Below are 27,193 nucleotides of genomic sequence, written 5' to 3'. Positions count from 1 at the left end.
CGACCAAATAGCAGCGATTTGTTAAATTAAAATAGTACCCACCTACCATCGAGCGAACGAATCCTAATGCTGCGAGGTCAGACGGTTTCTACGAAGTGAAATCGGCTGATGAATCAGGCAGTAAAACTTGCGTATCTCTATGCTGAGTGTTCCAATGTGTGGTTTTAACTTTGTATTTCCATCAAATCATACAGTTGACTTTCCACCCCCTGAAAGTTAAATGTCATCACTTTAATGGTTAGTCCTACCAGTTATGTTAAAGGTCCTATATTACACAAAATTTACTCTTGTGAGCGTTAAGCCAAATTAAAGTAATCCTTTATTATTACTTTGTCTACATCTACATCTGTAAGCGCTTTGTGTTGCATTTTTTGCATGAAAAGCGCTCTATAAAGTTTGATTGACTGATTGATAGATCTCCAAAACTCAAATTGCTCTGTTCCAAATTGTGATGTCATGAAGCGATCGTTAACGGCCACATTTTCCCTTTAGTTCAGGAGAGGTTGGCAGTTCTAGGGCTGAACTTATCCACATGATTCTAGTGAAGGTGTATTGAGTTTTAAAATACGGTGAAGCACTTCCTGTATTACCACATAACGTCAGATGAAATTGGAGCAGAGTGTTTTCAGTTTGAGAGAAGAACTCAGCCAATATATGCAGGATTTGTGTGTTTAAACATGTGTGAATGAAACAAAACACAACTCCAGGTATGTTTTTGGAGTGGAAACAACTTGATAACAGATCAGAAAATGGCGTAATATAGCCCTTTAATTTATTTGGCCACTCTACCCATCTCAAGATAACTCAATCCAAACTCAAGTGCCTCCAACCGAGAAAAGCATTGAGAAGAAGCACAATGGTGAAGCAGTGAGAGGCTAGAGTAACTGGAGCTCCTATATTCAGTGTCTTGTGTGGATGAGTGATAAGAGCTAGTGTTGCCATTCAAGGTGCTTGGTTTGTAAGTGCACACCGCTGTGGGGGGCGTGGGCCAGCTGACATACACCTGTCCATCACCTGCGTTATGAAAGGAACACGTGACCCCCAACCAAGAAGAAGAGAATACAGGACATGGGAGAAGACAGGTGTAGACTTAGACTTAGACAAACTATATTGATCCACAAGGGAAAGTATTTTGACACAGTAGCTCACACTTCACAATATAATATAATGTCAAAGGGTAAAAAATATAAATGGTAATAATAAATTCTAAATAAGTAGCAAAAAAGACAGCAAGAGACAGGTGTAAAATAAGACATAATTATATAAATGCATATCTACAAGTCAAAATAAAATGGAAAAATTATATTATTAAGTAATAAAATATAAAATCTCAGCTATATACAGAGGTCATAGGAAGACAGTAGGGCTGGGTATCATTAAGAAGTTGCTGATACGATACATACCTTGATACATAGACCACGATAGAATACATATGTCGAAACGTTGCACTTTCGGTTCAATATGATGTATTTCAAATCTATTTGATACGGTTCAATTAAAAATAAAGGCTAAATCATCGCTCTGATACTAAAAGTCTTTGTTAAACCGCTTCTTGTGCAAAGTTAATATGAAACACAAACATTTTAAGCATAAAAACTGTGAAAATGTGTCATAAAAACGAGTTTCCTTAATGTGAACAACAACAAAACCAGAAAACAACAACAAAACTTTAGCTGTGTAACAAAATAATTCAGAAAAAAATATAACAAAAAATACTCTTAGTGATACGTCGATACAGCTGCCCATGATATCAATACTGTATCATCACATTAAACAATAAGATATATTGATATTTCGATATTTTTGCACACCCCTACAAGACAGTGCAACAATGATATGATGATTGATATGATGAGTTGTTGTACATCTGTATGATTGTATTTACATAGTGCACCTTTTCCTTTTTTTTTTTTTTTTTTTGTCTTATCTTATTTTGGGCTTAATTAACCCTAGTTTAGTCCTGTTTAAAGGTCCCAAAATTGACTGTTGCTGTTGACTGTTGTTACCTCATCAAAAACATACTCAGAGTTGTGTTTGTTTTCATTCACACATGTTTGAGTAACCCTTCGATATCAGCCTGTGTCTCATCTCTAAATCTCAAAATGCTCTTTTCCACCTTGTGATCTCATGAAGCGGTAGTTTTCAAGTGTCAGGGGGCGTCTTACACCTGTTCATCACGTGTTTGAAAATGTGATCTCCAACCAAGAAGAAGCGAATACAGGATAGAGAAGAGGAGAGTTGTATTTTTATATTTTCATTGTCACTTTTTTCTTTTCTTTTTTTTTTGTTATAGTTTTATGTTAGGCTTAATTAATTCATCTCAAAATGTTCTGTTCCACCTTGTGATGTCATGACGTGGTAGTTTTCATGACCGAAACCAAGCACTCAACACGGAAAACACTGGATAGAGGAGAGGAGGTGTGGTCAAACTGCGGGGGTAGGATTGTCTATAAAGTCTCGAAAATTAAAGGTGGACTGTGTAACTTTTCTGGGAGAGAGCCCGCCACAAGCTTGTTTCCATGGAGATATTATTGCTTTACTTGAAAAGGTTTCACAGTATGACTTTTAAACTAATTGGAAAACAACTTGACCTGGAGACATTGCAGGCTTGTCTCCATGGAAATAGATTACTGTAATGCCATACTGTGGGACATTTTAGACAAAGCAATAACACTTGCATGACAGAGAGGTGGTGGACCCTCTACCAGAAAGTTACATAGTGCACCTTTTAAATAATAATTGATAAAACTAGTAATTAAACTAGATACTTAAGTTTTTAGTATTATCATTGTGCATGCAAATTGGGCTAGTGGCGCTCCTGCTTGTTACCATGGAGACGGGTTTGATGCCATACTGTGGAATATTCCAGGTGAAGCAATAAGCTCTGCATGGAAACAAGCGAGAGGCAGGCTTGTCCTTAATTAACCCTGGTTTCATTATGTATTTGTTGTTGTTTTAACAATCGTGAAGAATTAAGTTATTTCTGAATTTCACACTTTCTGATTTCATGACCTGGTTTACACTTTAATTGGATCCTCGTCGTCTTCGTTAACCCGGGCTGCTTATGGGTTATTTTTAGTTTATCAATAATATTTTTAATATGGTTAAGTAAAGTCTGGGCTTTTCATTGTCTTTCAGCAAACAAAACATCTTATCTTATCTTATCTTACTATATCCGAGTCTTTGCTTCTAAGTTTAGTTCTTTCACTGTTTACACCCTGATTGCATTGTATTGCCACTGTGGGACCTAGTGGGAATTATTAGAAGTATCACAACCGTCACTGCAGCTCCAGGAGACCTCATTAACCAAATCATTTCAGCTTCAACCCCGAAGGGAGATTTTTTGCTGTTCCTTTATTCTACGTGCATTCATCAACGTCTGTAATTGGATAACCTGGAAAAAAAAAAAAAAAAAACATGAAGCAAAAATATATATTTCAGTTGTCCGCAATTTAGCATAACTTTTGGCCGTCTATCTGATTTTTACGGTCTTAAAAACGTAAAAAATTTTTCCTTTTTTTTCCACAGTTTGCAGGAGTCCAAACTTATTCCTCACATAACTTATGCATTCCCAACATCATAATGATTTACTACGATGAGTTTATAAGTGCTTTTCACAATTTTCTAATAATAACTACCATGCTAACACACACTTCCTGATTATCGGACTGTAAAATGCTTTTTAAATAGATGCACACAGTTAGCCAGGCTGGTGCTACCTAGTGTCTCCGCTCAATTGCATTTCTCTCCAGCAACAAGGTCAGAAATCGGAATACACTTGACGGTTTGCAAGAACCCCGAAAGTGTGAGTTCAGGCACCAGCCAGTCAGTGAAGAGGCATACATTCTGGGTTGGCAACGATTCCCGAGATCGAGGATTTAAAGCCGTAAGAAAGAAAATTTTATCATGATGGAAGATGTTATTGCCCTTCTTCCTACGGGATTTGGGAAAAGCTTAATATACCAATTATCCCCGTTAGCGGTGCATAACATACGTCGCGACCAAATAAAGTACCAGTCTCCCGTCGAGCGAACGAATCCTAATGCTGCGAGGTCAGACTGTTTCCACAAAGTGAAACCCGCTGATGAATCAGGCTAGCAGACAATACACAGCAGACTTATTTTGACCTCAAGAGCAGCTTAAACAATATATTTGTACTGGGGCAAGACTAATTTTGCTCAAAAACTAAAAAAGTCAGGTACACAGGCCCTAGCTAGAGGAGTATTCTATAGTGTATATGTGTTTTAGATTGAAAGCGGAGCACCCAAAGGAGATCCACACAGAGTTTTGCACACATGTCAATTCTGCAGGATTACTCCATTTCCCTAACCAAAACGTGTGCAAATCATTATCTTAGACTATGGCTTAGACTTAGACAAACTTTATTCATCCACAAGGCAAATTACTTGGACACAGTAGCTCACACATCACAATATAATATAATAACAAAGAGCAACAATATAAATGGTAATAATACATTTAAAATAAGTAGCAAAAATAGCAAGAGACTCGTGTCAAATAAAGTATAATTGTAAATGTTTAAGTACATCATGTAACTTTTGTGGTGGAGGGTTTGTCAAATGTTTTTCTCCATGGAGATGTCTGAAAACATAAATGTAAATGTACAGTGTGTATTACCCATGTTTGCAAACCATATGCAAACTCAACATCTATAGAAACTGTGTGGATACAATGTCATAATTTGAGTAAAATGCTAATGCTTTTGTTAATTTAGTTTACAGAATTTGCATGTTTACACACAAACTTGCATATTTAGTTTGAGTTCTTCTCTCAAACGACAATGATATAGACAAACTAATAATAAAGGACTACTCAAATAAGTGTGAATGAAACAAAACACAACTCCAGGGATGTTTTTGAGGAGGTAACAGCATTTTAAGAATCAATTTTGCACAATATTGGACCTTTAAATGGTTCAAAAAGTCTGGATAATTCAAAATAAAGTATCTTAAATTGTAAAACTCTCTGTCTGTGTTTATTTCCAGGGTGCTGAACTCCACCATGTTCGAGAGCTGGGAGATCGTGGGCCCGTACCCGTCCTGGTGGGTGTTTAACTTGTTGCTGCTGGTGCTTCAGGTTCTTCACATCATCTGGTGCTACCTCATATTACGCATCGCTCTGAAGGCCATCGCACGCGGAAAGGTCAGACTCGCCTCTTTCTGCTTCTAAGGGGGGGTTACTGTGTAGTCACTGTGGTTAGATTTGGTGTTTTGGTTTGCTGATACTTCGCAGCTGACGTCGAGAAGCTAACTGGAAGCACTGCTCTGTCTGAAGCTCAAGTTAGACTTTAATCTTTGAGCTTTATTTTAACTCACTCTGACCAGAAGGAGTTGATTTGGTTCACACACACATTACAGTCACAGTCACAGTTTTTCAGTAAGTCACCTTTTGTTGAAAATCAAACTCCTTAACGGGAAAAGGTGCAGTTTACAAGCCCAGTTTATGACACATACACTGTTTTTAAGGGGCCCATATTACACATTTTTCTGATCTATGTTATAATGTTGTTTCCTCATCAAAAACATACAAACATGGAGTTGTGTTTTGTTTCTTTCGCACGTTTAACACACAAACTCTGCATATTTAGGCCACATTCTTCTCTCAAACAGAAAACACTCTGCTCCACCCATAGACTGTACACAAGAAGTACAGGAGCGAATTTGGAGCCAGGCCCCATATTTGGAAATTCAACTACAAATAAAATAGCAACCACAAGAGCCAGTCATGATTGAGGTTGTTAAATGTGTCTGGCCTTCTCACCAGAAAGCGGAAAGGGGGCTTACTTGGCAACGAGCACACCAGCTGTCAGTCAAACCTGTTCCTAACGCTAGTGGGCGCGATCTCATGGAAAGAAGGCGTCTCATTGGTCCGTTATTTATGTTCATATCTTGATTTAAGGACAAAATAGCGAAATGAAAAAATCAGGATCATGTAGAGCGGGTTAATATGAAATTTTAAGACCAAAATGACGAGACTCGCAGCAGCAGTTACAGAGAGAGGGGGCGACAATATTCCAAAGTGTTTTTAAACTCTGTACACCTTCACTAGAATCATTTGGATGATTTCAGCTCTGGAATTGTTAATCTTTACTAAACAAAAGATAAAAGGGTCACTCCATGCCAAATCTCCGAATGGTCCCACCCAACTATCTCAGATTTGACTGAAAAAAGGAGGTTCTAGGTCTAGGAGGTTCACACACTTTCCAAAAGGACAAGTCCCAAATTTTAGCTCCCGACTCCTTATAGTTTTGTCATTACAAGATATTTTGTCAACTCTGCCCTGACCAGTTTTGAGCAGAGTTGTCCAAGGAGCCACTTTCGGAGATTTGGCGTGGAATGACCCAAAAGGTAGTTGTTATTAAGATGAAAACTACCGCTTCATGACATCACAAGGTGGTACAGAGCATTTTGAGCTTTAGAGATGTAAACAGAATAATAATAAAGGTTTACTCAAACATGTGAATGAAACAAAACACAACTCCAGGTCTATTTATTATAACGAGAATCAGTTTTGTGTAATATTGGACTTTTAATTGTCAGGTTTGAAATGTCTGGCTTAATCTTTCTTTTAATTCTCTTTCTTGTCTGTGTGCGTGGCTGTTAGCAGATGCAGTTCTCTTCACCTTCTGAACTGTGGGAGGGCATCCTTGTGTTTTTCTCTGTGTATGCCCAGTGATCCTCCTCTTCTCTCCTGTCCACTGCTTTACTTCAAACTCTGTCCGCTTGGCACCTTTACCTACGCTAACCATTGCTGCTTGTAAGTGTTTTAAAGCTTCAGTTTCCTTTCAGTAGCTCGCATACACGATCTATAGAGAAGTGGGTAGTGAGGAGTTAAGCACAAAGCAAAACAATGTTCTTTGTGCATTACTACTTTAAATACAAAATATTCTGAAATCCTGAATCCGTGTGTCATTTGTTCATTTGTTTTTCAAAATAAAACCAAAAATAAGAAAATGAAAAATCAACAGTTTTCTTCATTATTTGTCTCCAAAACCAAAATGAAAAAATAGATAATGATTTGTTTTTTTTTTGGTTAGCTGGACTTTTGAGCAGCATACTGACTAAACCAGGACTAAACCAGGACTAATCCAGGACTGAGTGTCGGGACAGGCTGGAGGTGCACCCAATAGATTGTCGGATGATCAGAACCGGGACTGAGACCGGGACTGTTTGCAGCCGAGTGTGAAGCGGCTGGGATGAGGATCAGCTCTTCCAAATCTGAGGCCATGATTCTTGACCGGAAAAAGGTGGCTTGCCCTCTCCCGGGACTGAGACCGGGACTGAGACCGGGACTGAGACCGGGACTGAGACCGGGACGGACCGGACGACCGGACTGAGACCGGGACTGAGACCGGGACTGAGACCGGGACTGAGACCGGGACTGAGACCGGGACTGAGACCAGTTTAGTCCTGGTTTGGTTCTGTTTTAGTCCTGGATCAGTCCTGGTTTAGTCCTGTTTATCAGTCCTGGTTTAGTCCTGGTTTAATCCTGGTTTAGTCCTGGTTTCAAGTCCTGGTTTCAGTCCTGGTTTAGACCTGGTTACCTCCGCCAAGGTGGTTATGTTTTTTGCCGGCGTTTGTCTGTTTGTTTGTTTGTTTGTCTGTTAGCAACATAACTCAAAAAGTTATGGACCGATTTTGATGAAATTTTCAGGATTTGTTGGAAATGTGAAAAGGAAGAACTGATTTCATTTTGGGGGTGATCCGGAAGAAATCCTGGATTCTGGATCACTTTAAAATTTTAGTTAACATTGTGGTAAATGGGGCCAAAAATTTTGTTTCTCAATATCTCGGTTAATTATTGACCAAACCCCATGAAATTTGACTCAGGGATGGACAATGGGATCCTCTTTCATATTCCAAAGGCTGATCCGGATCTGATCCAGAAGACTGATTTTATCGCAATTTATATAAAAAATGGGGATAGTCCTTGGCGGAGGTCTGCGCTCTCTGAGTGCTTTTCTAGTTTAGTTATGGTTTAGTTCTGTTTTAGTCCTGGATCAGTCCTGGATCAGTCCTGGTTTAGTCCTGGTTTAGTTCTGGTTTAGTCCTGGTTTAGTCCTGGTGCAGTCCTGGTTCCATCCTGGTTCCGTCCTGTTTTAGTTCTGTTTTAGTTCTGTTTTAGTCCTGGTTTAGTCCTGGTTTAGTCCTGGTTTAGTCCTGGTTTAGTCCTGGTTTAGTCCTGGTTTAGTCCGTATGCGGTGCAAAAGTCCGGCATTGCAGTTTAAGTCACGGAAACAGGAAACGGCCGTTATCTGTTTTTTCCATTATTCATTTAAACAAAATCAAAAACTGAAAACATTAATCATTATCATTTTTTTTTTTTTTTTTTTCCATTTTGGTTTTGGAGACAAATAATGAAGAAAATTGTTGTTTTTTCGTTTTCTTATTTTTAGTTTTATTTTGAAAAAGGAATGAATGAATGACACACAGATTATTGTCCTATATTATGCCAAATGGATTCTTGTGAGTATAATGTTTCCTGGTCAAAAACAAACCCGGAGTTGTGTTTTGTTTCATTCACAAATCAAAGGTTTGTTTGTGATGAGGAAACAACATTATAATAGCATAGATCTGAAAATAGTGTTATATTCTCTTTTTTAAAGATGCTTTTTTTTTTAAAGAGAGTTTAAAGATGCTGAATTTAAGCTTTTTCTGGTTCAGGCTCGTCTCCATGGAGATGTTATTGCTTTGCCTAAAATCTTACACATTATGGCATCAAACTAAACTCTAACTTACTACAGTTACAGGTGCTTTTTATTCCTGAAAATGTTTTGAAATTATGCATTGCAAATAGGCCCGAGTCTCCACAGATCTGACCTGCAATTTGGCATCAGAGCGTCACCTGCTTGTCTCCATGGAGATTGTAAAATATTTAACAATACTGATTTAGATTTTTGATATATACAGTTTCTACTTTTCATTCTTGGACTTAATTTTGATTATTCATAATTTACTTACTCAGGCTGCCAATAGGATTTTTTTTTAAAGAGTTATAATTTAAGGACATAAAATACTAATATAAAACAATAATAATCAATATAATAATAAGTTATGTGATAATTTATAATGTAATGAATTAAAAAGATGGAATTTGGTCAGTATTGTTTGATGCTAAAATATAAATATATAAATACTTTTTTTGGTCAATATTGAAATGACCATTCAAATGATTATTTTTTAGTTACACAATTAATTTTTTCAGCATTTCTCTCTTTCAACAAAAAAAAAAAAATATATATATATATATCTATATAGGTTACAGATATGAACCTTAGAGCACTTTTGCGATGTATAAAACAAAACAAAAAAAAGAATAAAATAGACTTTGAACAAGAAATAAGGCATAGAAAAACATAAATGTATCCAAAATAAACTATATATCCAGCTGTTCTACAATCTCTATACTTAAAAAAATCAAATAAAGATACTTATTTATATATATATATATATATTTATATAAAAAATCCCCAAATAAAAAAAGAGATTGACACACATTGAAAGCGTGATCAAAATTCACTTAATTACACAGCCTTACTTTATACACTTATTTTCTTTCTTTGTTTTCTTTCCGCACCTGCGCCTAAGTAAATGTCACTGTATTTTAGTGTATTGTATCCAGGTCACAAACACACCACGCAGCGCTGGTGATGAGTAATGCTATAACAGTGTCACGAATGAAAGGCATGTCCCGCTGTTTTGCATCAAGGGAAAAACTGTCACAGGACTCCCCCCGGTGGTCACTGTGGGCATGACACATTTGCATTTGTGGCAGCGCTGGAGGAAATGAAGCCTAAACTGAACACAAACTCAGTGACACAGCTGCAAAACCTGATGTTCTGGGGGAAACGGTTGGTTTATTTTTAAAGTTGCACCTGCTTGTTTCTATAGAGATGTAATTGCGCTGCCTGGAATGTTCCACAGTATGACATTAAACAGCTCTGCCTTACATTTATTCAATTACAGGTGGTTTTATAGATCAAACACGCCTAGAAAATCAGGTTTTCAGGTTTGGTCTCCATGAAGACAGAAACGTTTAATGCCATACTGTGAAACATTCCAGGTAAAGCTGTGCGATTAATCAAGTTTTGATCGCGATTTCGATTTGTGTGTCAAACTTAAATCTTCAAACTTATATAATCGAGTTAAAATGATTAAAGCTTAACAAAGTTTATTTGGAAATATAAATGTAGAACAGCTGGATATATAGTTTATTTTGGATACATTTATGTTTTCTCAGCTTTATTTCATGTTTAAAGTATATTTTATTCATTTCATATTTTATACATCGCCAAACTGCTCTAAGGTTCATATTTGTAGCCTATATTTATTTTCAATTTGAAGGTTTTGCATAAATTATCAATAACAAGTGTCAAAATGTGTGAAAAATATTACAAAGTGTGTGTTTTTTGAGAGAAAAATGCTGAATAAAAGCATGGTGTAATTAAAAAATAATTGTTTGAATAATCGTGATTTCAATTTTAACCTAAATAATCGTGATAATGTTTTTTTTCCATAATCGAGCAGCCCTAATTCCAGACAAAGCGATAACATCTCCATGGAAAAATAGCATTTTACAGACCCTCCACCTGAAAAGTTACACAATGCACCTTTAAATACTTAACTCTAAGTTTTATTGTATGTACAAAGGACAAAATATACAAAAGAAGTATTGAATATCGTAGTAACTTGATAAGCTTTGTTATAGGACCATTTACACTATTTTCTGATCTATGTTGTAATGTTTCCTCATCAAAAACAGACCTGGAGTTTTGTTGTGTTTCATTCACACACGTTTAACACTCAGCATGTTTAGTTCTTGAAAACACTTTGATCCACCTTGTGATGTCATGTGGTAATACTCCACACACCTTCACTAGAATCATTTGGATAATTTCAGCTCTGGAATTTCCCGTCACTACTGAACAAAAGGTAAAAGGAGCTGTTAACTTGAAAACTACAGCTTCATAACATCACAAAATGAAATAGTGCAGTGTTTCCCAAACTTTTTCTAAATTTTTTTTTAAAAGTCACAAACCTTCGCGACCCAAGTCAATAGACATTATTCGTAAATCAGAAAATAAAGGTGGATTTGACCATTATTGAACATTAATGAGGTTATTTTATTGTTGACTAAGTGATCGTGTCTCTCTGAACAAATAATTTTACTAAAGTTTTAAACAACGAAAACCAGTCATTGAACCAGAAATAAAAGGATCCATAAGTCGCCTATTTGGACATTAAATGTAGCCCATTGCTTTTTATTTTCAACATTCAATTGAACCAGCAATATTGGAACAAAATAGTCAATCATTCAGTCTGTTTCTGTGTTTTGTTTTCATTTTTGTGAGCACAGAAAATCCCAGTTCACACAAATATATAGGTGAGAAAAGAATAAATATGGAAATAGTGGCCCTACTGAGGACAGGATGTTCACTCGCTCTCTCATGTGTCAGAACTGTATATTGCAGACCTACATGCGGTTCGTGACGAGGCGACCCAAAAAAATGTCTTGTTACCCACCTGAGGGTCGCTACTCAATCTTTGGGAAACAATGGAACAGAACATTTTGAGCTTTGGAGATGTAGACAGATTAATAATAAAGTGTTGCTCAAACATGTCTGAATGAAACAAAACACATCTCCAGGTCTGTTTTTTGAGGAGGTAACAACATTATAACTTGGCTCAAAACTCACAAGAATCAGTTTTGCGTAGTATGTGACCTTTAAAACCTCATTTTACTCTCTGTTTTGTAGGTGAGCAACGACGTGCGCAGTGACATCGAGACCAGCTCAGAGGAGGAGGCCGACTCCAACGGCACCAACGGACACTGCACAAACTCCATAAACTCAACTATCACATCACCGGGAGACACGAGGGAGAGCTAGTGTCTACTGCGCCCCCTGTAGGCCTGTTCTAGTCATTAAACCCTCACCCACACGCCTTACACTGTGTCGGGGGACTGAAGAGCAGACACCGGCGACGGAGCAGCGGCAGACGTGAAAAAGGAAAATACTTGCGGTTAGAGATTGGTTTATAATTTACAAAACGGGATGATTTTGTGTGGCGTTCGGCTCCACGTGTTTTAAAAGTTCTCTCCCAGTTTTATTGGTCAGATGAACTTGATTTTTTTATTCTGTTCAAGGGATAGTCCAGATTTTTGTATGAGGAGGTCTGTCAGATACTGAAGTTTAAAGGCGCATTGTGTAACTTTTCTGGTAGAGGGTCCACCACCTGAATATTCTACTGTATGGCATTTAATTTCATCTCCAGGGACACACGCGGGCCACATCTCCAGGCCAAGTCACGTGTCAGATCTGTGGAGAAGAGGACCAAAAAGTTACACAGTGCATCTTTAAGGTCTGTGGTTATTTTTGGAGAAGCAAATAAGACCAATGAAGTCGTCAGTGGATCGCGACTACTCGGAAGGATGGAAGTACCGTAATTAACGCAGCATAATTCTTGTTTAAATTACCTACTTTGGTTTTTACGTTTTTTTAATTGTTTTAGATTTTATTTAAATGACCTTTTATTTTTTGGCTTTAATTAAACGAATGATTGTTCTTGTTTGCTTCTCCAAAATATTTTAGTGATGAGCTGCAGGACGTGGTGGAGCGTAACAAAGTAAAAGTAGGAAAGTGCTGTATCTGTACTTAACTTGTGGATACTTTTTACTTTTACTTCACTACATTTGAGAGCTTGTATCTGTGCTTTCTACTCAACTACATTTTTGAACAAGACAAGAAAAGTAAAAGTGTTTTTTATTATTGTTTGAAACCTGCTGAAAAGCGTTTGAAGCTTTATTAGATCCCAAAATCTGTGTGAAATACTTTTACTTTTTACTCTTTAAGTAAATTTTTGAACTGGTACTTCAATACATTTACCTAAGTATGAAGTATTAAGTATTTTCATGGGATGCTTTTACTTTTAATTGAGTCTTATTTTGCTCCGGTATCTGTACTTTTACTTAAAGGTGCACTAAAGGGTCTGATACCTGCTTGAGTCCATGTAGATATTTTGTTAGTTTTTTTCCTGGAATTTATCTGTCTCCATGGAGAGGTCAGTTACAGGTCAGATCTGTGGAGAAGCGGGCCCACTCATGTTTTTAATATTTTTGCAGTAGTTTTGAGAAATAAAAACACCTGTAATCGAACAAATACAAGATATATTTGTTTAAAGCCATACTGTGGAACATTCTAAGCAAAGCAGCATCACCATGGAGACAAGCAGATGGCCGACCCTCCACCAAAAAAGTTACGCAGTGCACCTTTAAGTAACAAAACTGAGTACTTCTTCCACCACTGGCTGCCACTAAGATCAGGGTTCATACAGTCATGGAAAACCTGGAAAAAAGTCAGGGCAAAATCTAAATTTCAGGCCCTTGAAAAGTTTGGGAATTTTGCTGGTTTTAGAATAATCCTGGAATTTGTATGAAACGTTTGGCTCCAAAAAGGATACGTGTGAAATATGTACAATTATTTGATCAGTTTCAATCAGCCAATAAAAGCACAACATTGACTTTGAAGCATGAGAACTCAAGGTCATGGAAAACTGAGGAATGGTTATGGAAAAGTCCTGGAAAACCTTAAGTTAACATCTGTACGAACCCTGTAACACGCTTTACAGTATCTATTATTCCACCAGTGCATATAAAACACTGCACTATCCCTTTAGTCCACACTAGATCAGTTAGAGCTGCTACAGAGGTGCACTTGAGGCTTTTATCGTCAGAGTAGGAATATTACTTTGTATATATGTTCTAATAAATAAATAAATTAGTAAATCTGACGTTTGGTCCAAAGTGCAATGCGCTTTACATGTTTTTGTTGACGGCAGCACGTTCGGCTCTTTGATATTTATTGTGGATTTAACTTGTGTTTTCACTTTGGTTTTACTGTTTTTTTTACTACTTCTGAAACCAAAAAATATTGATGAAATTGTACATTGTCACTGCCTTTTGAGATATCCAGTTTGCGAGGACTGTGCTAAATTGAATAAATGTTCTCAATTGAGTGCCTTGTAAATCAATTTCAGAATATATTCGTTTTGAAAAGTGGTTTGTGGTTCTTTTATTTCATATTTTTGCAGAGTGAATGAATTTTGATACGATCTGTTGTACTTATATTACCCAGGGAAGTTGCTTGTTGTGGAAAATCAACAAATTAGATATTAAAAAATATATAAATATACACAAATATAGATTTTTTTACAGCAAATTTATTTTTTATAAATGTATCTTGGGCCCAATTTCTTCACTTAAGTTAAACTACATGAAATATGGTGTTTTGTTTTGTTTTCTTGAAATGATCTCACAACGCCCGCTTTGTTAACCACTAACCTCAAACAAATGACAAACTGTTACTTTAATGGCATTTAATATATTACAAATAGTTGCCATGACAACGGTGATCACACAGGACACAATTGCAAATATATTCTTGGTTAATTTGCTTTATAAACAAAACATCTCACACATCTCCCTCACACGCCGCCTGTCTCCATTCCCGATGAAGTCAAATGGAAATAAATCAACAAATATCAACCACATTATTCAAAGCACCAGTCCGTTAGATCTCAGTCTTTTATAACTTCAAGGTTCTGGTTTTCAGCTGCGAGCTTGAGCTGCTCTTGCCTCTTCATGTAGCGGTAGCCCCTCATCACGCACAAGTATCCGCCGTACACTGTCAGCAGCATCATGGAGGCGGAGAAGGCTTTGTACCCCATGTCCGCCAGGCGCTTTCCGGTCACCATTTTGGATTTTCTGCACAAGGAGAAGTTTAGTGAGTTTATTAGAAGGAAGTTATTGCAGAGGAACTTGATGTGAATGGATGTATAACACACAACATTACTACTAATAATAATAAATTTGCAATTATTATGTAAAATGATATGTGCACTGCAAGAAAAACAATATAATATGCTATAATATAATATAAAAATGGTGTGTCAACAAATAAGGTTGTTTTTATCTGCTTTATCTGCTTTAAAATAGTGCTCCGATTTGAACAATTAGGGCAAGAAAACAAAAGTAAGATTTTTCACCAATTATTCACTATTTATAGGCCTGTCACAATAAATACTACAATGACTTGCTGTTCAAGATACAAAAGCTAGAACAATATTTTTTAGGGGTCAATATTTATTGTGGGTACTTTTTATTTGTACTACTAGGAAATTTATGGTTATTTTTTGTCTATGCAATAAGTCGTAAAGTTCATTACAGATACAAACTAAGCACCAACTAAGAGTTTCATTGAGTTATTTATTTATTGCAGTTCATGTTTTATTTTTTTTAACCAATACTGTAGATTTAGAATAGTTGTGGGTAGGGGTGTGCAAAAATATTAATTATCAATATTGTTGTATTGTTTAGTGTGATGATACAGTATTGATATTATGGGCTGCTGTATCGATAGCCAAGAGTATTTTTTGGGTATATTTTACTAAATTATTTTGTTACAGTGCTACAGTTTTTTTTGTTTGTTTAGTGGAAGGAAACTCATTTATTTATTCATTTGACATTTTCACTGTTTTGATGATTAAGATGAAGTGGTTTAACAAAAACTTTTAGTATCACAGACATGATTTAACCTTTCTTTTTTACTAAACCATATTGGATCGATTTGAAATATATTGTACAGAATCGTAGTGAATCGAAAGCACACTGTATCGAGATCTGTATTGGATCGTGGCCTATGTATCGAGGTATGTATCATATCTAGGGCTGGGTATCATTAAGAAGTTGCTAATACGATACACATCTTGATAGAGTGCACTTTCGATACAATATATTTCAAATCAATTCGATATCGTTCAATAAAAAAATAATGGCTAAATTATGTCTGTGATACTAAAAGTCTTTGTTAAATCACTTCTTGTGCAAAGTTCATATGAAACACAAACATTTCAATCATCAAAACAGTGAAAATGGCAAATGTGTCACATAAACAAGTTTCCTTCCACTAAACAAGCAACAAAACTGTAGCCCTGTAACAAAATAATTTTGTAAAATCCGCAGCACACAATATCGATACAATATCATCTTCTTAATGAAACCATTGAATATTAAAAAGATTGTAAATTTTGTAAAGTTAGGATATAAAACCTTTGAACAGTGGTGCATAATCGAAAAGAAAAATAATTCTCATAAAATGTATATATTAACTGTTCTACTACATAAAAAATTAGATGGACACAGGTCGCAGACAGAGGAGAGGAGTCACCGCGGTGGCCTCTCCAAAAAGTTTCTGAAGTAAAAAACAAAACAAAACTTGAGATGCACAGCACACACCACAATCACACACCACAATCATTTAATCATCAAAACAGTGAAAATATCAAATGTGTTGCATAAACAAGTCTCCTTTCACTAAACAAGCAACAAAACTGTAGCCCTGTAACAAAATAATTCAGTATAATCAGCAGCACACGATATCGATACTGTATCATCACATTACTCGATACGATATATCGATATTTTCATATTTTTGCACACCTCTAATCGTATCGGCCACTTCAGAATCGTAGATTAAAGGCGTTCTTAAGTTTGTGTGTCAGTGGCATAAATTAGATTGAATATTATAGTTTACTTGCTTATATAACACTTTCAAATTTGTTATCGTGACAGGGTTTTATATCTATTAATTGCAAAATCGGTATAAAAGGGGATAAGTTAAGTTTAGGACTGAAGCAAAATCGTCACGTCATGTTTGGAAATCAAGGGAACATCCATTACACATTCATTACAAAATAACAGGGCCAATTCCCCCTAAACACGTATAAAATTTGAGTTTTAGTAGATCTAATTATATCAGGGTCTCTAATATATTTATATAATCAAAGTAATTATTAAATTTCTATTATTTCCTTCATCATTCTTGCATCATGTCACTTGGGGTCAAACATATTTCCGTATTAGCTCCAAAATGAAACTCCAAACTTCATCCCGAACATAATCGACATGAAGTTTATTATATATTTTAATGATTTATATTACCTTTTAAAGCATCCAAGAGAAAATCAGAGAATATTTCAGCCCAATGTCACCAGAGCATGAACTTAGCAGCTAGTGTGGCTAAACTAAATTCGCTTGCTTTCGTAAAGTATGGAGTCACGGAAGGGCCAAACGCGAATCTTACACTTATATGATAGTGTTAAATTAAAACATTGCTCATCGCCATATAATTCACACAGAAATATAGTCTTTTTACTGAGATAAAAGTGAACGTATTATAAAGATAGCAATGGCTTATTCTGTTAGTAATTTGTAAATTAATTAAGAGTAGGGACCATGTTAACGTCGGCTGCTGTTTCACACGGAAGTATTTTACCGCTACACACAACAATGGCAGCATGTTCCGAAAGCGGTGAAGTTGAAGCTGAAATAGATGATCCAGGGGCCGCTCCTTTTGGGAATTTTATAAACTATTACACTTTTAATCCTCCGGAAAACCGCCTGAGTCTGATCCCGGCCTCCCTGTTAAAAGATGTGGCCCACGGTGAAGAGAAGACACTTATTCTGGACGTGGGATGTAACTCTGGGGTAAGAGAATGCAAGAAGTATCTGCATTATAGTGTATTTAACCTGTATTTTTTAAACATAGTGATAGTAAACGTGTTGTTATTTATTGTATGTATTATAATTAATTTTATTTTTAAACACATTTACGTATGGTGCATAAACGACTATTCGCTTTTGTCTCAAACTTTTTTGTCTTTTAAGCTCAGTTTTTAACATTCTAAGTGCAGCATGTGAAGTTCAAAGGCTGCTGGATTTTGTGAAATGAAATGTTTGTTTTTCTCGTATATTTGGAGACTGTGCAGGAGGCTGACTAAGGAGCGAGCTATGGACGTTTGAGATGCTACAGGCTTTTTACACCATATGTGGCAGCAAATGTGGCAGAAGATGTAACAATAACCGAAATATTGTGATATCATATTGTCAAAAGTCCTACAGTAATATCGTAGACTGTCACAATATATCGAATTATAATTTCTTTTGCTTAAATGCATGGTTTTACAGTAGTAACAGCTTATGAACATTGAAAACTACATATCCCATGATTCATTTCAGTGCAGACAACATAAAGAAATATGTTTTTTACTTGAATTCTTGGGATTATGACGGAAATAATTCACACCAAAATCTTTTCAAGGTATTTTAAAAACAAAAAAAGTGTCCTATCTACAATTATATCAGCCTCTTCAAAATATCGCAATAAATATTGTACTGTGAGATGCATATCGTGATAATATCGTACCGTGAAATTTGGATATCATTACATCCCTAGCAGAAGACCTTCCAGAGGAAACACTTTGAGGGAACAAACCATTTCACCAATCATAAAACACCACAGCAGAGTAAGAATGAGGCCTTTTCTGTTGTGTTTATCTGGTTCCCCTTGGACGATGCTGAGATGTTGCAGGACACAGAAGAGAGACACTTTTGGCTCTTCCTCTCCTCAAATGGCCCTAACACAAGATCTGCTGACCCTCCCTAACCAGTGCTCCTGTTAAACTGCACTGAGACACACAAAAACGAGACAAGTATTGGAAATGTTGCAGCAACATCAACTGCAACAGTTTGCTGCAGCAAAACTTTAATTTCCTTCGGGATTAATAAAATATCTGTTTGTTTTCTGGACAAATCAGACCATTACTGTAACTCTTTCATAATGTATAATGTCAGAACAACTGTTTTCTGAAATCTCATTGTCTTGGTTCATATATTGTCTTAGTTTGTGAAATGATTTGGTTTTTGTCAGGCTGTAAAATGCCAAAGTTGTTGTATTATTTTCCAAGTCTAGTTATGGCCTGCCAGATACTGTATTTCATGTGTGGTTTCAAACTTGTACAAATAGTAATTTCTCTCCATGTAAATTTCAGGAGCTGACGGTGGCGTTTTACGAGCATCTCCAGAAATACCAGACTGAAGAGGCTCCATCTCAAAAACCAGTCCACATGCTGGGTTTTGATTTGGATGAGACTTTAATCGAGAGAGCCAACCAGACCAACCCTTTCCCTGACAACATCTCCTTCCTTCGCCTGGACATAACGTCAGACACCGGGGTTCTACAGGACTACCTTAAACTTCATGGCTGTGCTCAGTTCCACCTCTGCCTGTGTTTGGCTGTGACTATGTGGGTGCATCTGAACCACGGAGACTCAGGTTTGCTCCAGCTGCTCTCTGACCTCGCCTCGTGCTCTCAGTATCTTTTACTTGAAGCTCAGCCTTGGAGTGTTACCGATCCGCAGCCAGAAGACTCAGGAAACTGGGCCGGCCGGACTTTGACCATTTTAAGACTTTGGGGATTAAAGGAGACATGGCGGAACATGCTAAACTGTATTTAGAAAAGCATTGTGGGATGGAGTTGGTGCAGAGTTTTGGGAGTACGACGTGGGACAGGAAACTTTTGCTTTTTAAAAAACTGTGACTCTAAGAAATCAGAATTACTTTTAAACATAATGGTAATTAGTGTTTTTAATTAGAAATTTAATATAGTTCACTTTTTACCAGTTTATCAATTATGAATTTTAATAAATAAATTCATACAAAATGTGTCCAAATCTGTACTATGTATCAGTGTCAATATTAAAATCTGTAATATCAGGGATTTTTAAAAAAAATCTTCATATTGTAATACATTTAATTAAAAAAATACCAAAAGTGATGAGTTCATTTATGAAATTTACTTTATTATGCATTGCGACACTCATGAGTTATAGTCAAACTAATATTTGAAAATATATTTTGTCAGACCAGAACAGTGAGTCAAGTTTCTCTTAGCAACATTTGGAATAAAAACACATTGGACCATCCTTATTTTAATTACAACAGATGAAGCTGGTGAAACTAGATTGTTACTTTTAATGTAACTTTTTAATTATTAAATTTACGAAAGTTCATGATAATTTAACAAAAAAGTCCCAAATATAAATAAGACTTTGTTTAAAGCAGGACAGAGGCCCTGAAATTAAAACTCTTGTTTAGTAAAATGTGTTGTGTAAAACAAAAAACAAAGACACCGGTAATTTTCATCATTTTAATTACAGAATACTAAAAATAACATTACATAAAATGTCTTTTTAATGAAACCATTGAATATTAAAAAGATTGTAAATTTTGTAAAGTTAGGATATAAAATCTTTGAACAGTGGTGCATAATTGAAAAGAAAAATAATTCTCATAAAATGTATATATTAACTGTTCTACTACATAAAAAATGAGATGGACACAGGTCGCAGACAGAGGAGACGAGTCACCGCGGTGGCCTCTCCAAAAAGTTTCTGAAGTAAAAAACAAAACAAAACTTGAGATGCACAGCACACACCACAATCAGCTTAAGTTTCTCAAGTTAGGTCTATGTCAAAAACAGGTTATCATTTACAAGGAAAGAAAAAGAGCTCCAAAGACTACAAAAAGTGACTTGGTGACTGCTCCCAATATCCACACACCTCATCTTTTGGGTCCATAGTTTACCCTACTCAAACTGGCCTTGGTTCAAAAAAACTCAACCATTTTTTTTCCACAGGTTCAAACGCTGTACAACAACATTTTTGAAAAAACTCATACTTTTAAAATGGCTCCACTTTTGACAGGGAAACATCACCTGGTTCAGATGTTCTTCGCTATATTAAAAAGCTACCTACTGTACACTTTAGATCCGCAACTTTCATGGGAATTGACTGTACACAAATGGGACAGAGGGGAAGAAATTTCCAGAGAAGGGGGACATGCATATTCCAAACTATGTGCTCATTTCATTGTCACTAAATAGACCCTGTCCAACCAACATGAGCCCTTTTTGTTATCGATGTTAAAACGCCACAACGAAAACTATTTCCTATTCGCTGATACTCAAATCCTCACTGGCAAGTCAAATCCAAGCAGAGGTATTTCCGGTACATGTCCTGAAAACGAGTGGAACAAGTCACATTTTTGGTGGAAAAAAAGTAAAATTCAAGAATGAAATTAAATCATGAAAACACTTTTTTTTTTTTTAGAAGTTTGGGTCAGTCTAAGATAGATGTGTTAATGTGTAAATTGTAATAGTTAAAAAGTTGAGCTGTGTAACGTTTCTGGCTTTTCTCGTCTCTGTGGAGATGTTACCGCTGTGTCCAGAATGCTCCACAGTGTTGCATTAAACGCATCCATTTCCACAGAGACGCAAAAAGTGACACCACCACCCTGCAAATGTTTTTTAAAAGCAATAAAAACACCTGTGATTGAATAAACGCAAGATAGATAGGTTTAAAGCCACTATGGAACATTTCAAGCTTTAAAATCTCCATGAAAAAAAGCCAGAAAAGTTACACAATGCGCCTTTAAATGTCAAAACCAGTGGTAGGTCCAAACATTTTAGTTTTAGTAGATTTTCAGTTAAAATTAGAAGAGAAAAAAACAAAGTGGGTTAAAGAAGTTTGTCAATTATGGCTTGATTTACTTGAAGTACATTTCATACCAATATTTTTATTAGATACAAAGTAAAATTCAACCTAAAAATATATTTTGAAAACGCAAACGTGTCCATATTTAAATAAAAAAAATGTTTCTCAGTTACCAGACCAGCTTTATTTTGAAGTTTGACTCTCTGCCAATCACATATAACTCTAAAACTGGGGCTAATCTTTGTAAAAACCAAAACAATTGAGATGATAAAAACAAAAAGGGTAAAAGTGCGAGAATTTTCTGGCCAATTGAAGACATTTGCTGGCATACAGAAATCTATAAACACACAACTTAACTTTTGGATGATCGAAAATTGGACCGATTTACACCGTTACCTGATAAAATTCTGTTGTAGGTTGAGTGACGAAAAAGTAGTGGTTACTAAAAATGGAAAAGCAAGATCTGACATTTATCACACGGACATATCTGAAGACATCGGCGACAAAAAACGGATTTCAGTTTAGGACCAAACGCGTCGAAAATCACCAGCAAAGCTACTCGATTTTCGCTGGTCAGTGGCTCAAACAAAAGTGGGACGATAAGCTTGCGTTTATTTTTTTTTTCTTCGTCTTTTTTTTTTTTTTTTCACGAATTCTGTTTTTCAGTTCAAACGGGTCCCCCTGAGTTAGTGCACAACACATTGAGATTCAAGGTTTAAGAAATGCACAGAAATGAAACGAAAAACAGCTTATAAACCAAGCTCGCGGTTAGATTCGAGAAGGGATAGCGTTTAGTTTCGTTTAGGGGAAAGAAAAAAAAAAAAAAATAGGGGAAAGTTCCAAAGTTCAAAATACGAGTCCGGCTCTTTTTATAAAAACTATGAACTAGTATTTTTGTGAATGTGCGTAGTTTTAATATGCAGCCCGATCATGGAACTGAAGCATGCTTTGAACTGGACTTCAGGACATGATTAGCGGGGTTATCTTGCCGTCGCCTGGTTAGGATTCTGCTGGTGTTGTGGTCAGTAGAAGTCTGTAAAAGTTTTGACAGAGGAAGTGGAGAGTCTGTAGAGGGGAGGGGGAAGTGGGGGTTAGATGAGGGGCGCGGTGTCTGCCATGTTTTTGTTGGGGTCCAGGCTGGCGAAGAAGCGCACGTCTCGGTCTTTGTCCGACTGCAGCGCCATGACGGTCTCCTCCAGCTCGTCCGAGTACGCACAGCCGGGCTCCTTGAAGTAAGCTGAAAGACAAATGAAAAACTTTACTCTTTGAACAAGCTCATGTGAGGATTTTTTTTTTAGGGATGGGCCAATACTGGTGTCAAAATTTTGGTTTATTTTGCATGATCATGGACGATAAATGTCTGTGCCTTCTTTGTCATTGTTATTAGTTTGTACGGCTATGAACGAAAACAAAAAATCCTTACTTTTTAAATTTTTTTTACTGTTTACTTTGTACGTTTATAAAAAATAAACTTTGTGCCTTCTTTATCATTATTATTAGTTTGTATGACCATAAACTAAAATATATTTCTGCGTTTATGTGTAAATATAAGGCTACGTTCAGACTGCAGTACTTGATGCTCAATCCGGATTTTTTTGTGAAATCAGATTTTTTTTCGAGGTTGTTCACATTTCCAATTAAATGCGACTTGTGTGTGATCTCCAGTGTGAACTTTAAATGCTCCAAAAGTGTCCTGCATGTGCATTGGAGGACACGACAGCATCACACACAGCGAGCATGCTCAGAATTTACAGAAGTCGCCTAAACTCTGGGTTTGTCTCCCAAAATACGGTCCAGTTCTTCGTAAAATGGATAGGTTACACATTCACGGCTGATTCATTTGTTTGAGTCTTTAGCCTCCTTGTATTTGGCTCACGGGCTGTTTATTTTTCGTTGACACTGGAGCCAGGAACCACCTGTAGCCACACTCAGCCATTTCTTTGGCTTTTAATCCCCCCAAATATTAATTAACTTGCTAACCTCACTTTCCCTCCATTGACTAGACTCCGAGCCTGACATGTAGGTTAAAAGATCGGATATGTATCGGTTTAGGAGCACATATCCAAGTGGCCTGAGTCACATTTGAAAATAACTGGATCTGTGTTGTTCAGACCGTCATTAAAAGATCAGATACAGGTCGCATAGGGTCAAAAAAAAAAAAAAATCTGATTTAGGTCACTTCAGGCTGCAGTCTGAACGTAGTCTAAGTGCCAACCATGAGATTATGTAAAATAATTGGGGTAGGACACTATACGTTTTTTAAACTTCATCCTTTGCCTTTTGAGCACCAACTGTTCGCCTTGTGAGCTTCATGTGACTAGAGCCGAACGCTGTGGATGACATCACTTAGTCCACTTCTTTACACAGTCTATCGCATCAATAAAGGCATCATGATACTGAGGATGTTTTGTATTATGTTGCCATTGGCCTTACATGGAAAAAGTCACTGATTATTGCTTCTTCTGATAGACAAACACAACTTTATGGTAACTTATCGAATGAAAAAAATGAAATAAAATATAACAGCAAAGCATATCAGAGTGTCTCGGATTTCCTCTTTCATCCAGTAAGTTATCTGCCCACTCGGGGAAGCTCCGAAGAGCACCTGAGTGTTATTTCACTTCAGCGAATGCTCCAGCTACATCTGTTTGGTTTTTTTTGCACAATTTTATAGCAGTTGTTTGTAAGACAGTTGCCTCATTTATAAAACTTGACAGAATGAATACAGACTGTACATTTCCATATTGTATCTAAATCAGGGGTGTCCAAACTTTTTTCATCAAGGGCCACATATCTAAACACAGACGAAGCAGAGGGCCGATCGAGGGCCGAAGACTGATGCTCAGTACAGGGAATAATTGAAATATGTGCATATTTAACACATTAGAATGAGCCATCAGTCTTTATTCATGCTAAGATCCTTAAAACCACACACTAAGTATTAAGTATTAGCTTTATCAAGGTAGATTCTCAAAAAACTTGCAGTAAAAAAAATATTTTTTAATTGATGCAAGGTAATTTGGGCCAATTGACCTGGAAGTCTGAGGGCCAAGAAAAATTTGTCTGAGGGCTGCATTTGGCCCCCGGGACATAGTTTGGACATGTCTGATCTAAATGAAGCAAGAGAGTTTGTTTTTGGCAGACTCCCAAGTTAAGTTTTAGCCCTGGCAGTGATGATTTTTTTTTTTTTTTTTTTTTGTATTTTGTGTAATATTTATAACAAAAAAGCTCTTTAAAAATCAAAACATGTGGTCATTAAAAGAACACATATTATGTTAAATCTACTTTTTCAGCTCTTGGATAGAGTTTCCTGAACCTATAGGGTCTGTAATTATTCAAAAAAGCTCAGTTTAAACCATACAGTAGTTGCAAAAATATCTTTATATCTTTTTATACGACTTTCATTTCCGGTCTAGATACGCCATGTTCATTTTCTCGATCTGTTACACCATCTGCACAGCTTATTTTCGTAATTTTTTCTTTAGAGACCAAACTTCTGAATCCATCTCTTATGCTGATTTTGGTAGATAAAGGTTTAAGGTCATTTGCATAGACTATATCAGCAAAGAGTAAAATAAAAAAAAAAACACATTTAGAGTCTTTTCACCTTTCTCCATGACGCTCTGGCGCAGAGCTTTGGCCACGAGCACGCGCACATTCGCCACAGGGTCCGAGGAGAGGCTGAGGAGGCTGGGGAGCAGGTGCTGGCTGAACTGATCCATGGGCATGCACTCCTCCTCCACGATGGCCTGCGACAGAGGACAGAGGAAGCATGAGTCAGGTCACGCACAGGGCGAGAGGGAGGCGGGCGAGGGGAGAGGGGGGGGTGAGTCATCCAGTACGGGGAAGACGACACCGAAAGTGTGCGGACCAGTTCAACAGTCTAATGAGTCATTCACAAAAGGATGTTATCAGGACATCAGGGTTCATAAAGTTTTTCCTTTCATAGAGTTGTTACTGTACTTCCAGACATGAATGGGCTTGTGGAAATGGATTTGAGTTAAGTGTAGGGCTCAACGAATTAGGGAAGTATGTAATTGTGTTTTGTTTTTTTTTCCTGACAAGTATTGCAAGATTTTGATTTGCGGTTTACGCTTTAATAATGGGATTCTGTTCAAAGTTCACGCATTAAAGTTACGTAACATTTCTAGTGGAGCGTCCGCCACCTGCTTGTCTCCATGGAAATGTTATTGCTTCGTCTAGAATGTTCCATAGTATAGATTTAACCTAGCTATTGCAAGGGAGTCAAGCACTATGCTACATTACAGTTCAGATCTGTGGAGAGTCTTCCCAATTCACAGAAAGAATTATAGTATTTTTAACAGCAGATACACTCATACTGAATAAATGCTAGATGTATATGTATAAAATGTCATCAAATGAAACAGCAAACGTACAGTAAAGTTCCTGTAGAGGGCGCAAATGCAAGGAGCAGCAAAAAAAAAAAAAAAAAAAGTTAAAAATGCATAGTACACTCAGATGGCCGATGTCCAAAAGCTTTTTTTTTTAATTTATAAATAATGTTTTGGCTAAAAGCCTTCGTCAGATCATTCTTACTTTGACTTTTTGAAACATTACTTAAAATTTTAAATAAGGGTTTGAATATTGGCTATTTAAGTGTGGTATGCATTTTTTGTTCAGTTTTTTACCATGGAACATTCAGGCAAAGCAATAACATCTCCATGGAAAGAAGTAGTTAGCGGACCCTCCACCAAAAAGTTGTGCAGTGCAGCTTTAGCTCATCCAGGAGAAATGACATGTTTTCATATTAGCTTTGCCCAAACTTTGTGAACTTAGTGAACTTTTAGTATCACAGTTATGATTTAGCGTTTGTTTTTCAGTGAACCGCATCTAATTGAAATCTATCGTATCAAATCGTACTGAATTGAAAGTGCACTGTATCGAAAAACATATCGTGTCGTGGCCTATGTATCGCGGTATGTATCGTATCAGCAACTTCTAATGTCAAACCATGGAACATTCAGGCAAAGCAATATCACCATGGAAACAAGAAGGTAGCTGACCCTCCACCAGAAAAGTTGTGCAGTGCAGTTTTAAACTCATCCAGGAGAATTGACAAAAAGACTGAACTATGAAGTGACGAACTAATACAAGAAGCACATTTCAGAACATGTTTGAACAGATCTAAACTACAGGCTTAGCAGATTTCATGCAGAATAACACAGAATAGTCTGTCGCTGTTTGAGGAGGACATTATGTGATTTGCTAATTACGTTCCTTCAAAATTAACCAAATTATTCTAGTGAAAGTGTTTAAAAACAGAGCGGAGTGGAAGACAACATTATAACATTATAAGATCAAAAAATAGCGTAATATGGACCTTTTAAACTACTGTTATAATATTGTACCTTGTTATAAGTGAAAACAATGATCTAGAAGAAAACATTATCAGTACGTAGCTTTTTTCTGGTGATACAATGGCTATTTTCTTTGTTGGCGATTATGAGGATTATTTAAACTGTCCTACAAATGATTATTACCTACTATTTTCATGCCAAAAACAAAGTCTTTGTGTACTGTCCCATCCTTGGCCACAAAAACTACAACTTCCAGAAACCCCACTACAAAGAAACTACAAGAAGACATGTTTATGCACAGTACCTGACATATAAAGGCAAAGGCTTGTCGTCCCACCCATTTGGGACAGTGACAGAACCGAACCGTGAGCTCGTTGATGAAGTTCAGGCCCAGATCATTTGCTCCACTAGCGTACAGTTTCTGAAGGATCTCCACCACCTGGGACAAAAAGGCACAAGAGATCAACA

At 36.6% G+C, this 27,193-nt stretch overlaps 4 protein-coding genes across 5 annotated transcripts in view; 2 read left to right on the top strand and 2 right to left on the bottom strand.

Moving 5' to 3' along the window:
* Nucleotides 1-14,076, top strand: part of cers5 (ceramide synthase 5) — a 56,011-nt gene extending 41,935 nt beyond the window's left edge. The window contains exons 9-10 of the mRNA XM_020920000.2: nt 5,007-5,163; nt 11,777-14,076. Coding sequence (XP_020775659.1) covers nt 5,007-5,163; nt 11,777-11,908 — 289 coding nt within the window. The 3' untranslated portion in view covers nt 11,909-14,076. The remainder of the gene's footprint in view (nt 1-5,006; nt 5,164-11,776) is intronic.
* A 302-nt stretch (nt 14,077-14,378) lies between these two features.
* LOC110155834 (cytochrome c oxidase assembly protein COX14 homolog) lies at nt 14,379-17,159 on the bottom strand. Its single transcript, XM_020920004.2, has 2 exons — nt 17,017-17,159; nt 14,379-14,781 (listed from the first exon to the last, which is right to left on the bottom strand). Exon 2 carries the CDS (start codon nt 14,769-14,771, stop codon nt 14,595-14,597), a length of 177 nt encoding a protein of 58 aa, XP_020775663.1. The 5' UTR covers nt 14,772-14,781; nt 17,017-17,159; the 3' UTR covers nt 14,379-14,594.
* A 41-nt stretch (nt 17,160-17,200) lies between these two features.
* On the top strand, nt 17,201-19,690 carry LOC110155843 (pre-miRNA 5'-monophosphate methyltransferase). The gene is given in 3 exon segments (XM_020920012.2): nt 17,201-17,562; nt 18,906-19,254; nt 19,257-19,690. Coding segments are annotated over 3 exon segments (798 nt in total). The 5' UTR covers nt 17,201-17,310; the 3' UTR covers nt 19,454-19,690.
* Nucleotides 19,691-20,048: 358 nt separating this feature from the next.
* The window catches only part of ppp4r1l (protein phosphatase 4, regulatory subunit 1-like), a 31,026-nt gene continuing 23,881 nt past the window's right edge, over nt 20,049-27,193 (bottom strand). For both annotated transcript variants that reach the window (XM_055161031.1, XM_020919999.2), the window contains 3 exons: nt 27,030-27,164; nt 25,015-25,156; nt 20,049-22,644 (listed from right to left, as the gene is read on the bottom strand). In XM_055161031.1, coding sequence (XP_055017006.1) covers nt 22,499-22,644; nt 25,015-25,156; nt 27,030-27,164 — 423 coding nt within the window. In that variant the 3' untranslated portion in view covers nt 20,049-22,498. The remainder of the gene's footprint in view (nt 22,645-25,014; nt 25,157-27,029; nt 27,165-27,193) is intronic.

Source organism: Boleophthalmus pectinirostris, unplaced genomic scaffold (genome assembly GCF_026225935.1).
Source record: "Boleophthalmus pectinirostris isolate CB_2022bp ecotype Guang Dong unplaced genomic scaffold, ASM2622593v1 HiC_scaffold_3, whole genome shotgun sequence".
Taxonomy (NCBI): Eukaryota; Metazoa; Chordata; class Actinopteri; order Gobiiformes; family Gobiidae; genus Boleophthalmus; species Boleophthalmus pectinirostris.
This window is presented reverse-complemented; position numbering and strand designations above follow the sequence as displayed.

Bases quoted from the DNA above. Each gene is read 5' to 3' on its own strand.
- LOC110155834 (XM_020920004.2), bottom strand. From the start codon at position 14,771: ATGGTGACCGGAAAGCGCCTGGCGGACATGGGGTACAAAGCCTTCTCC.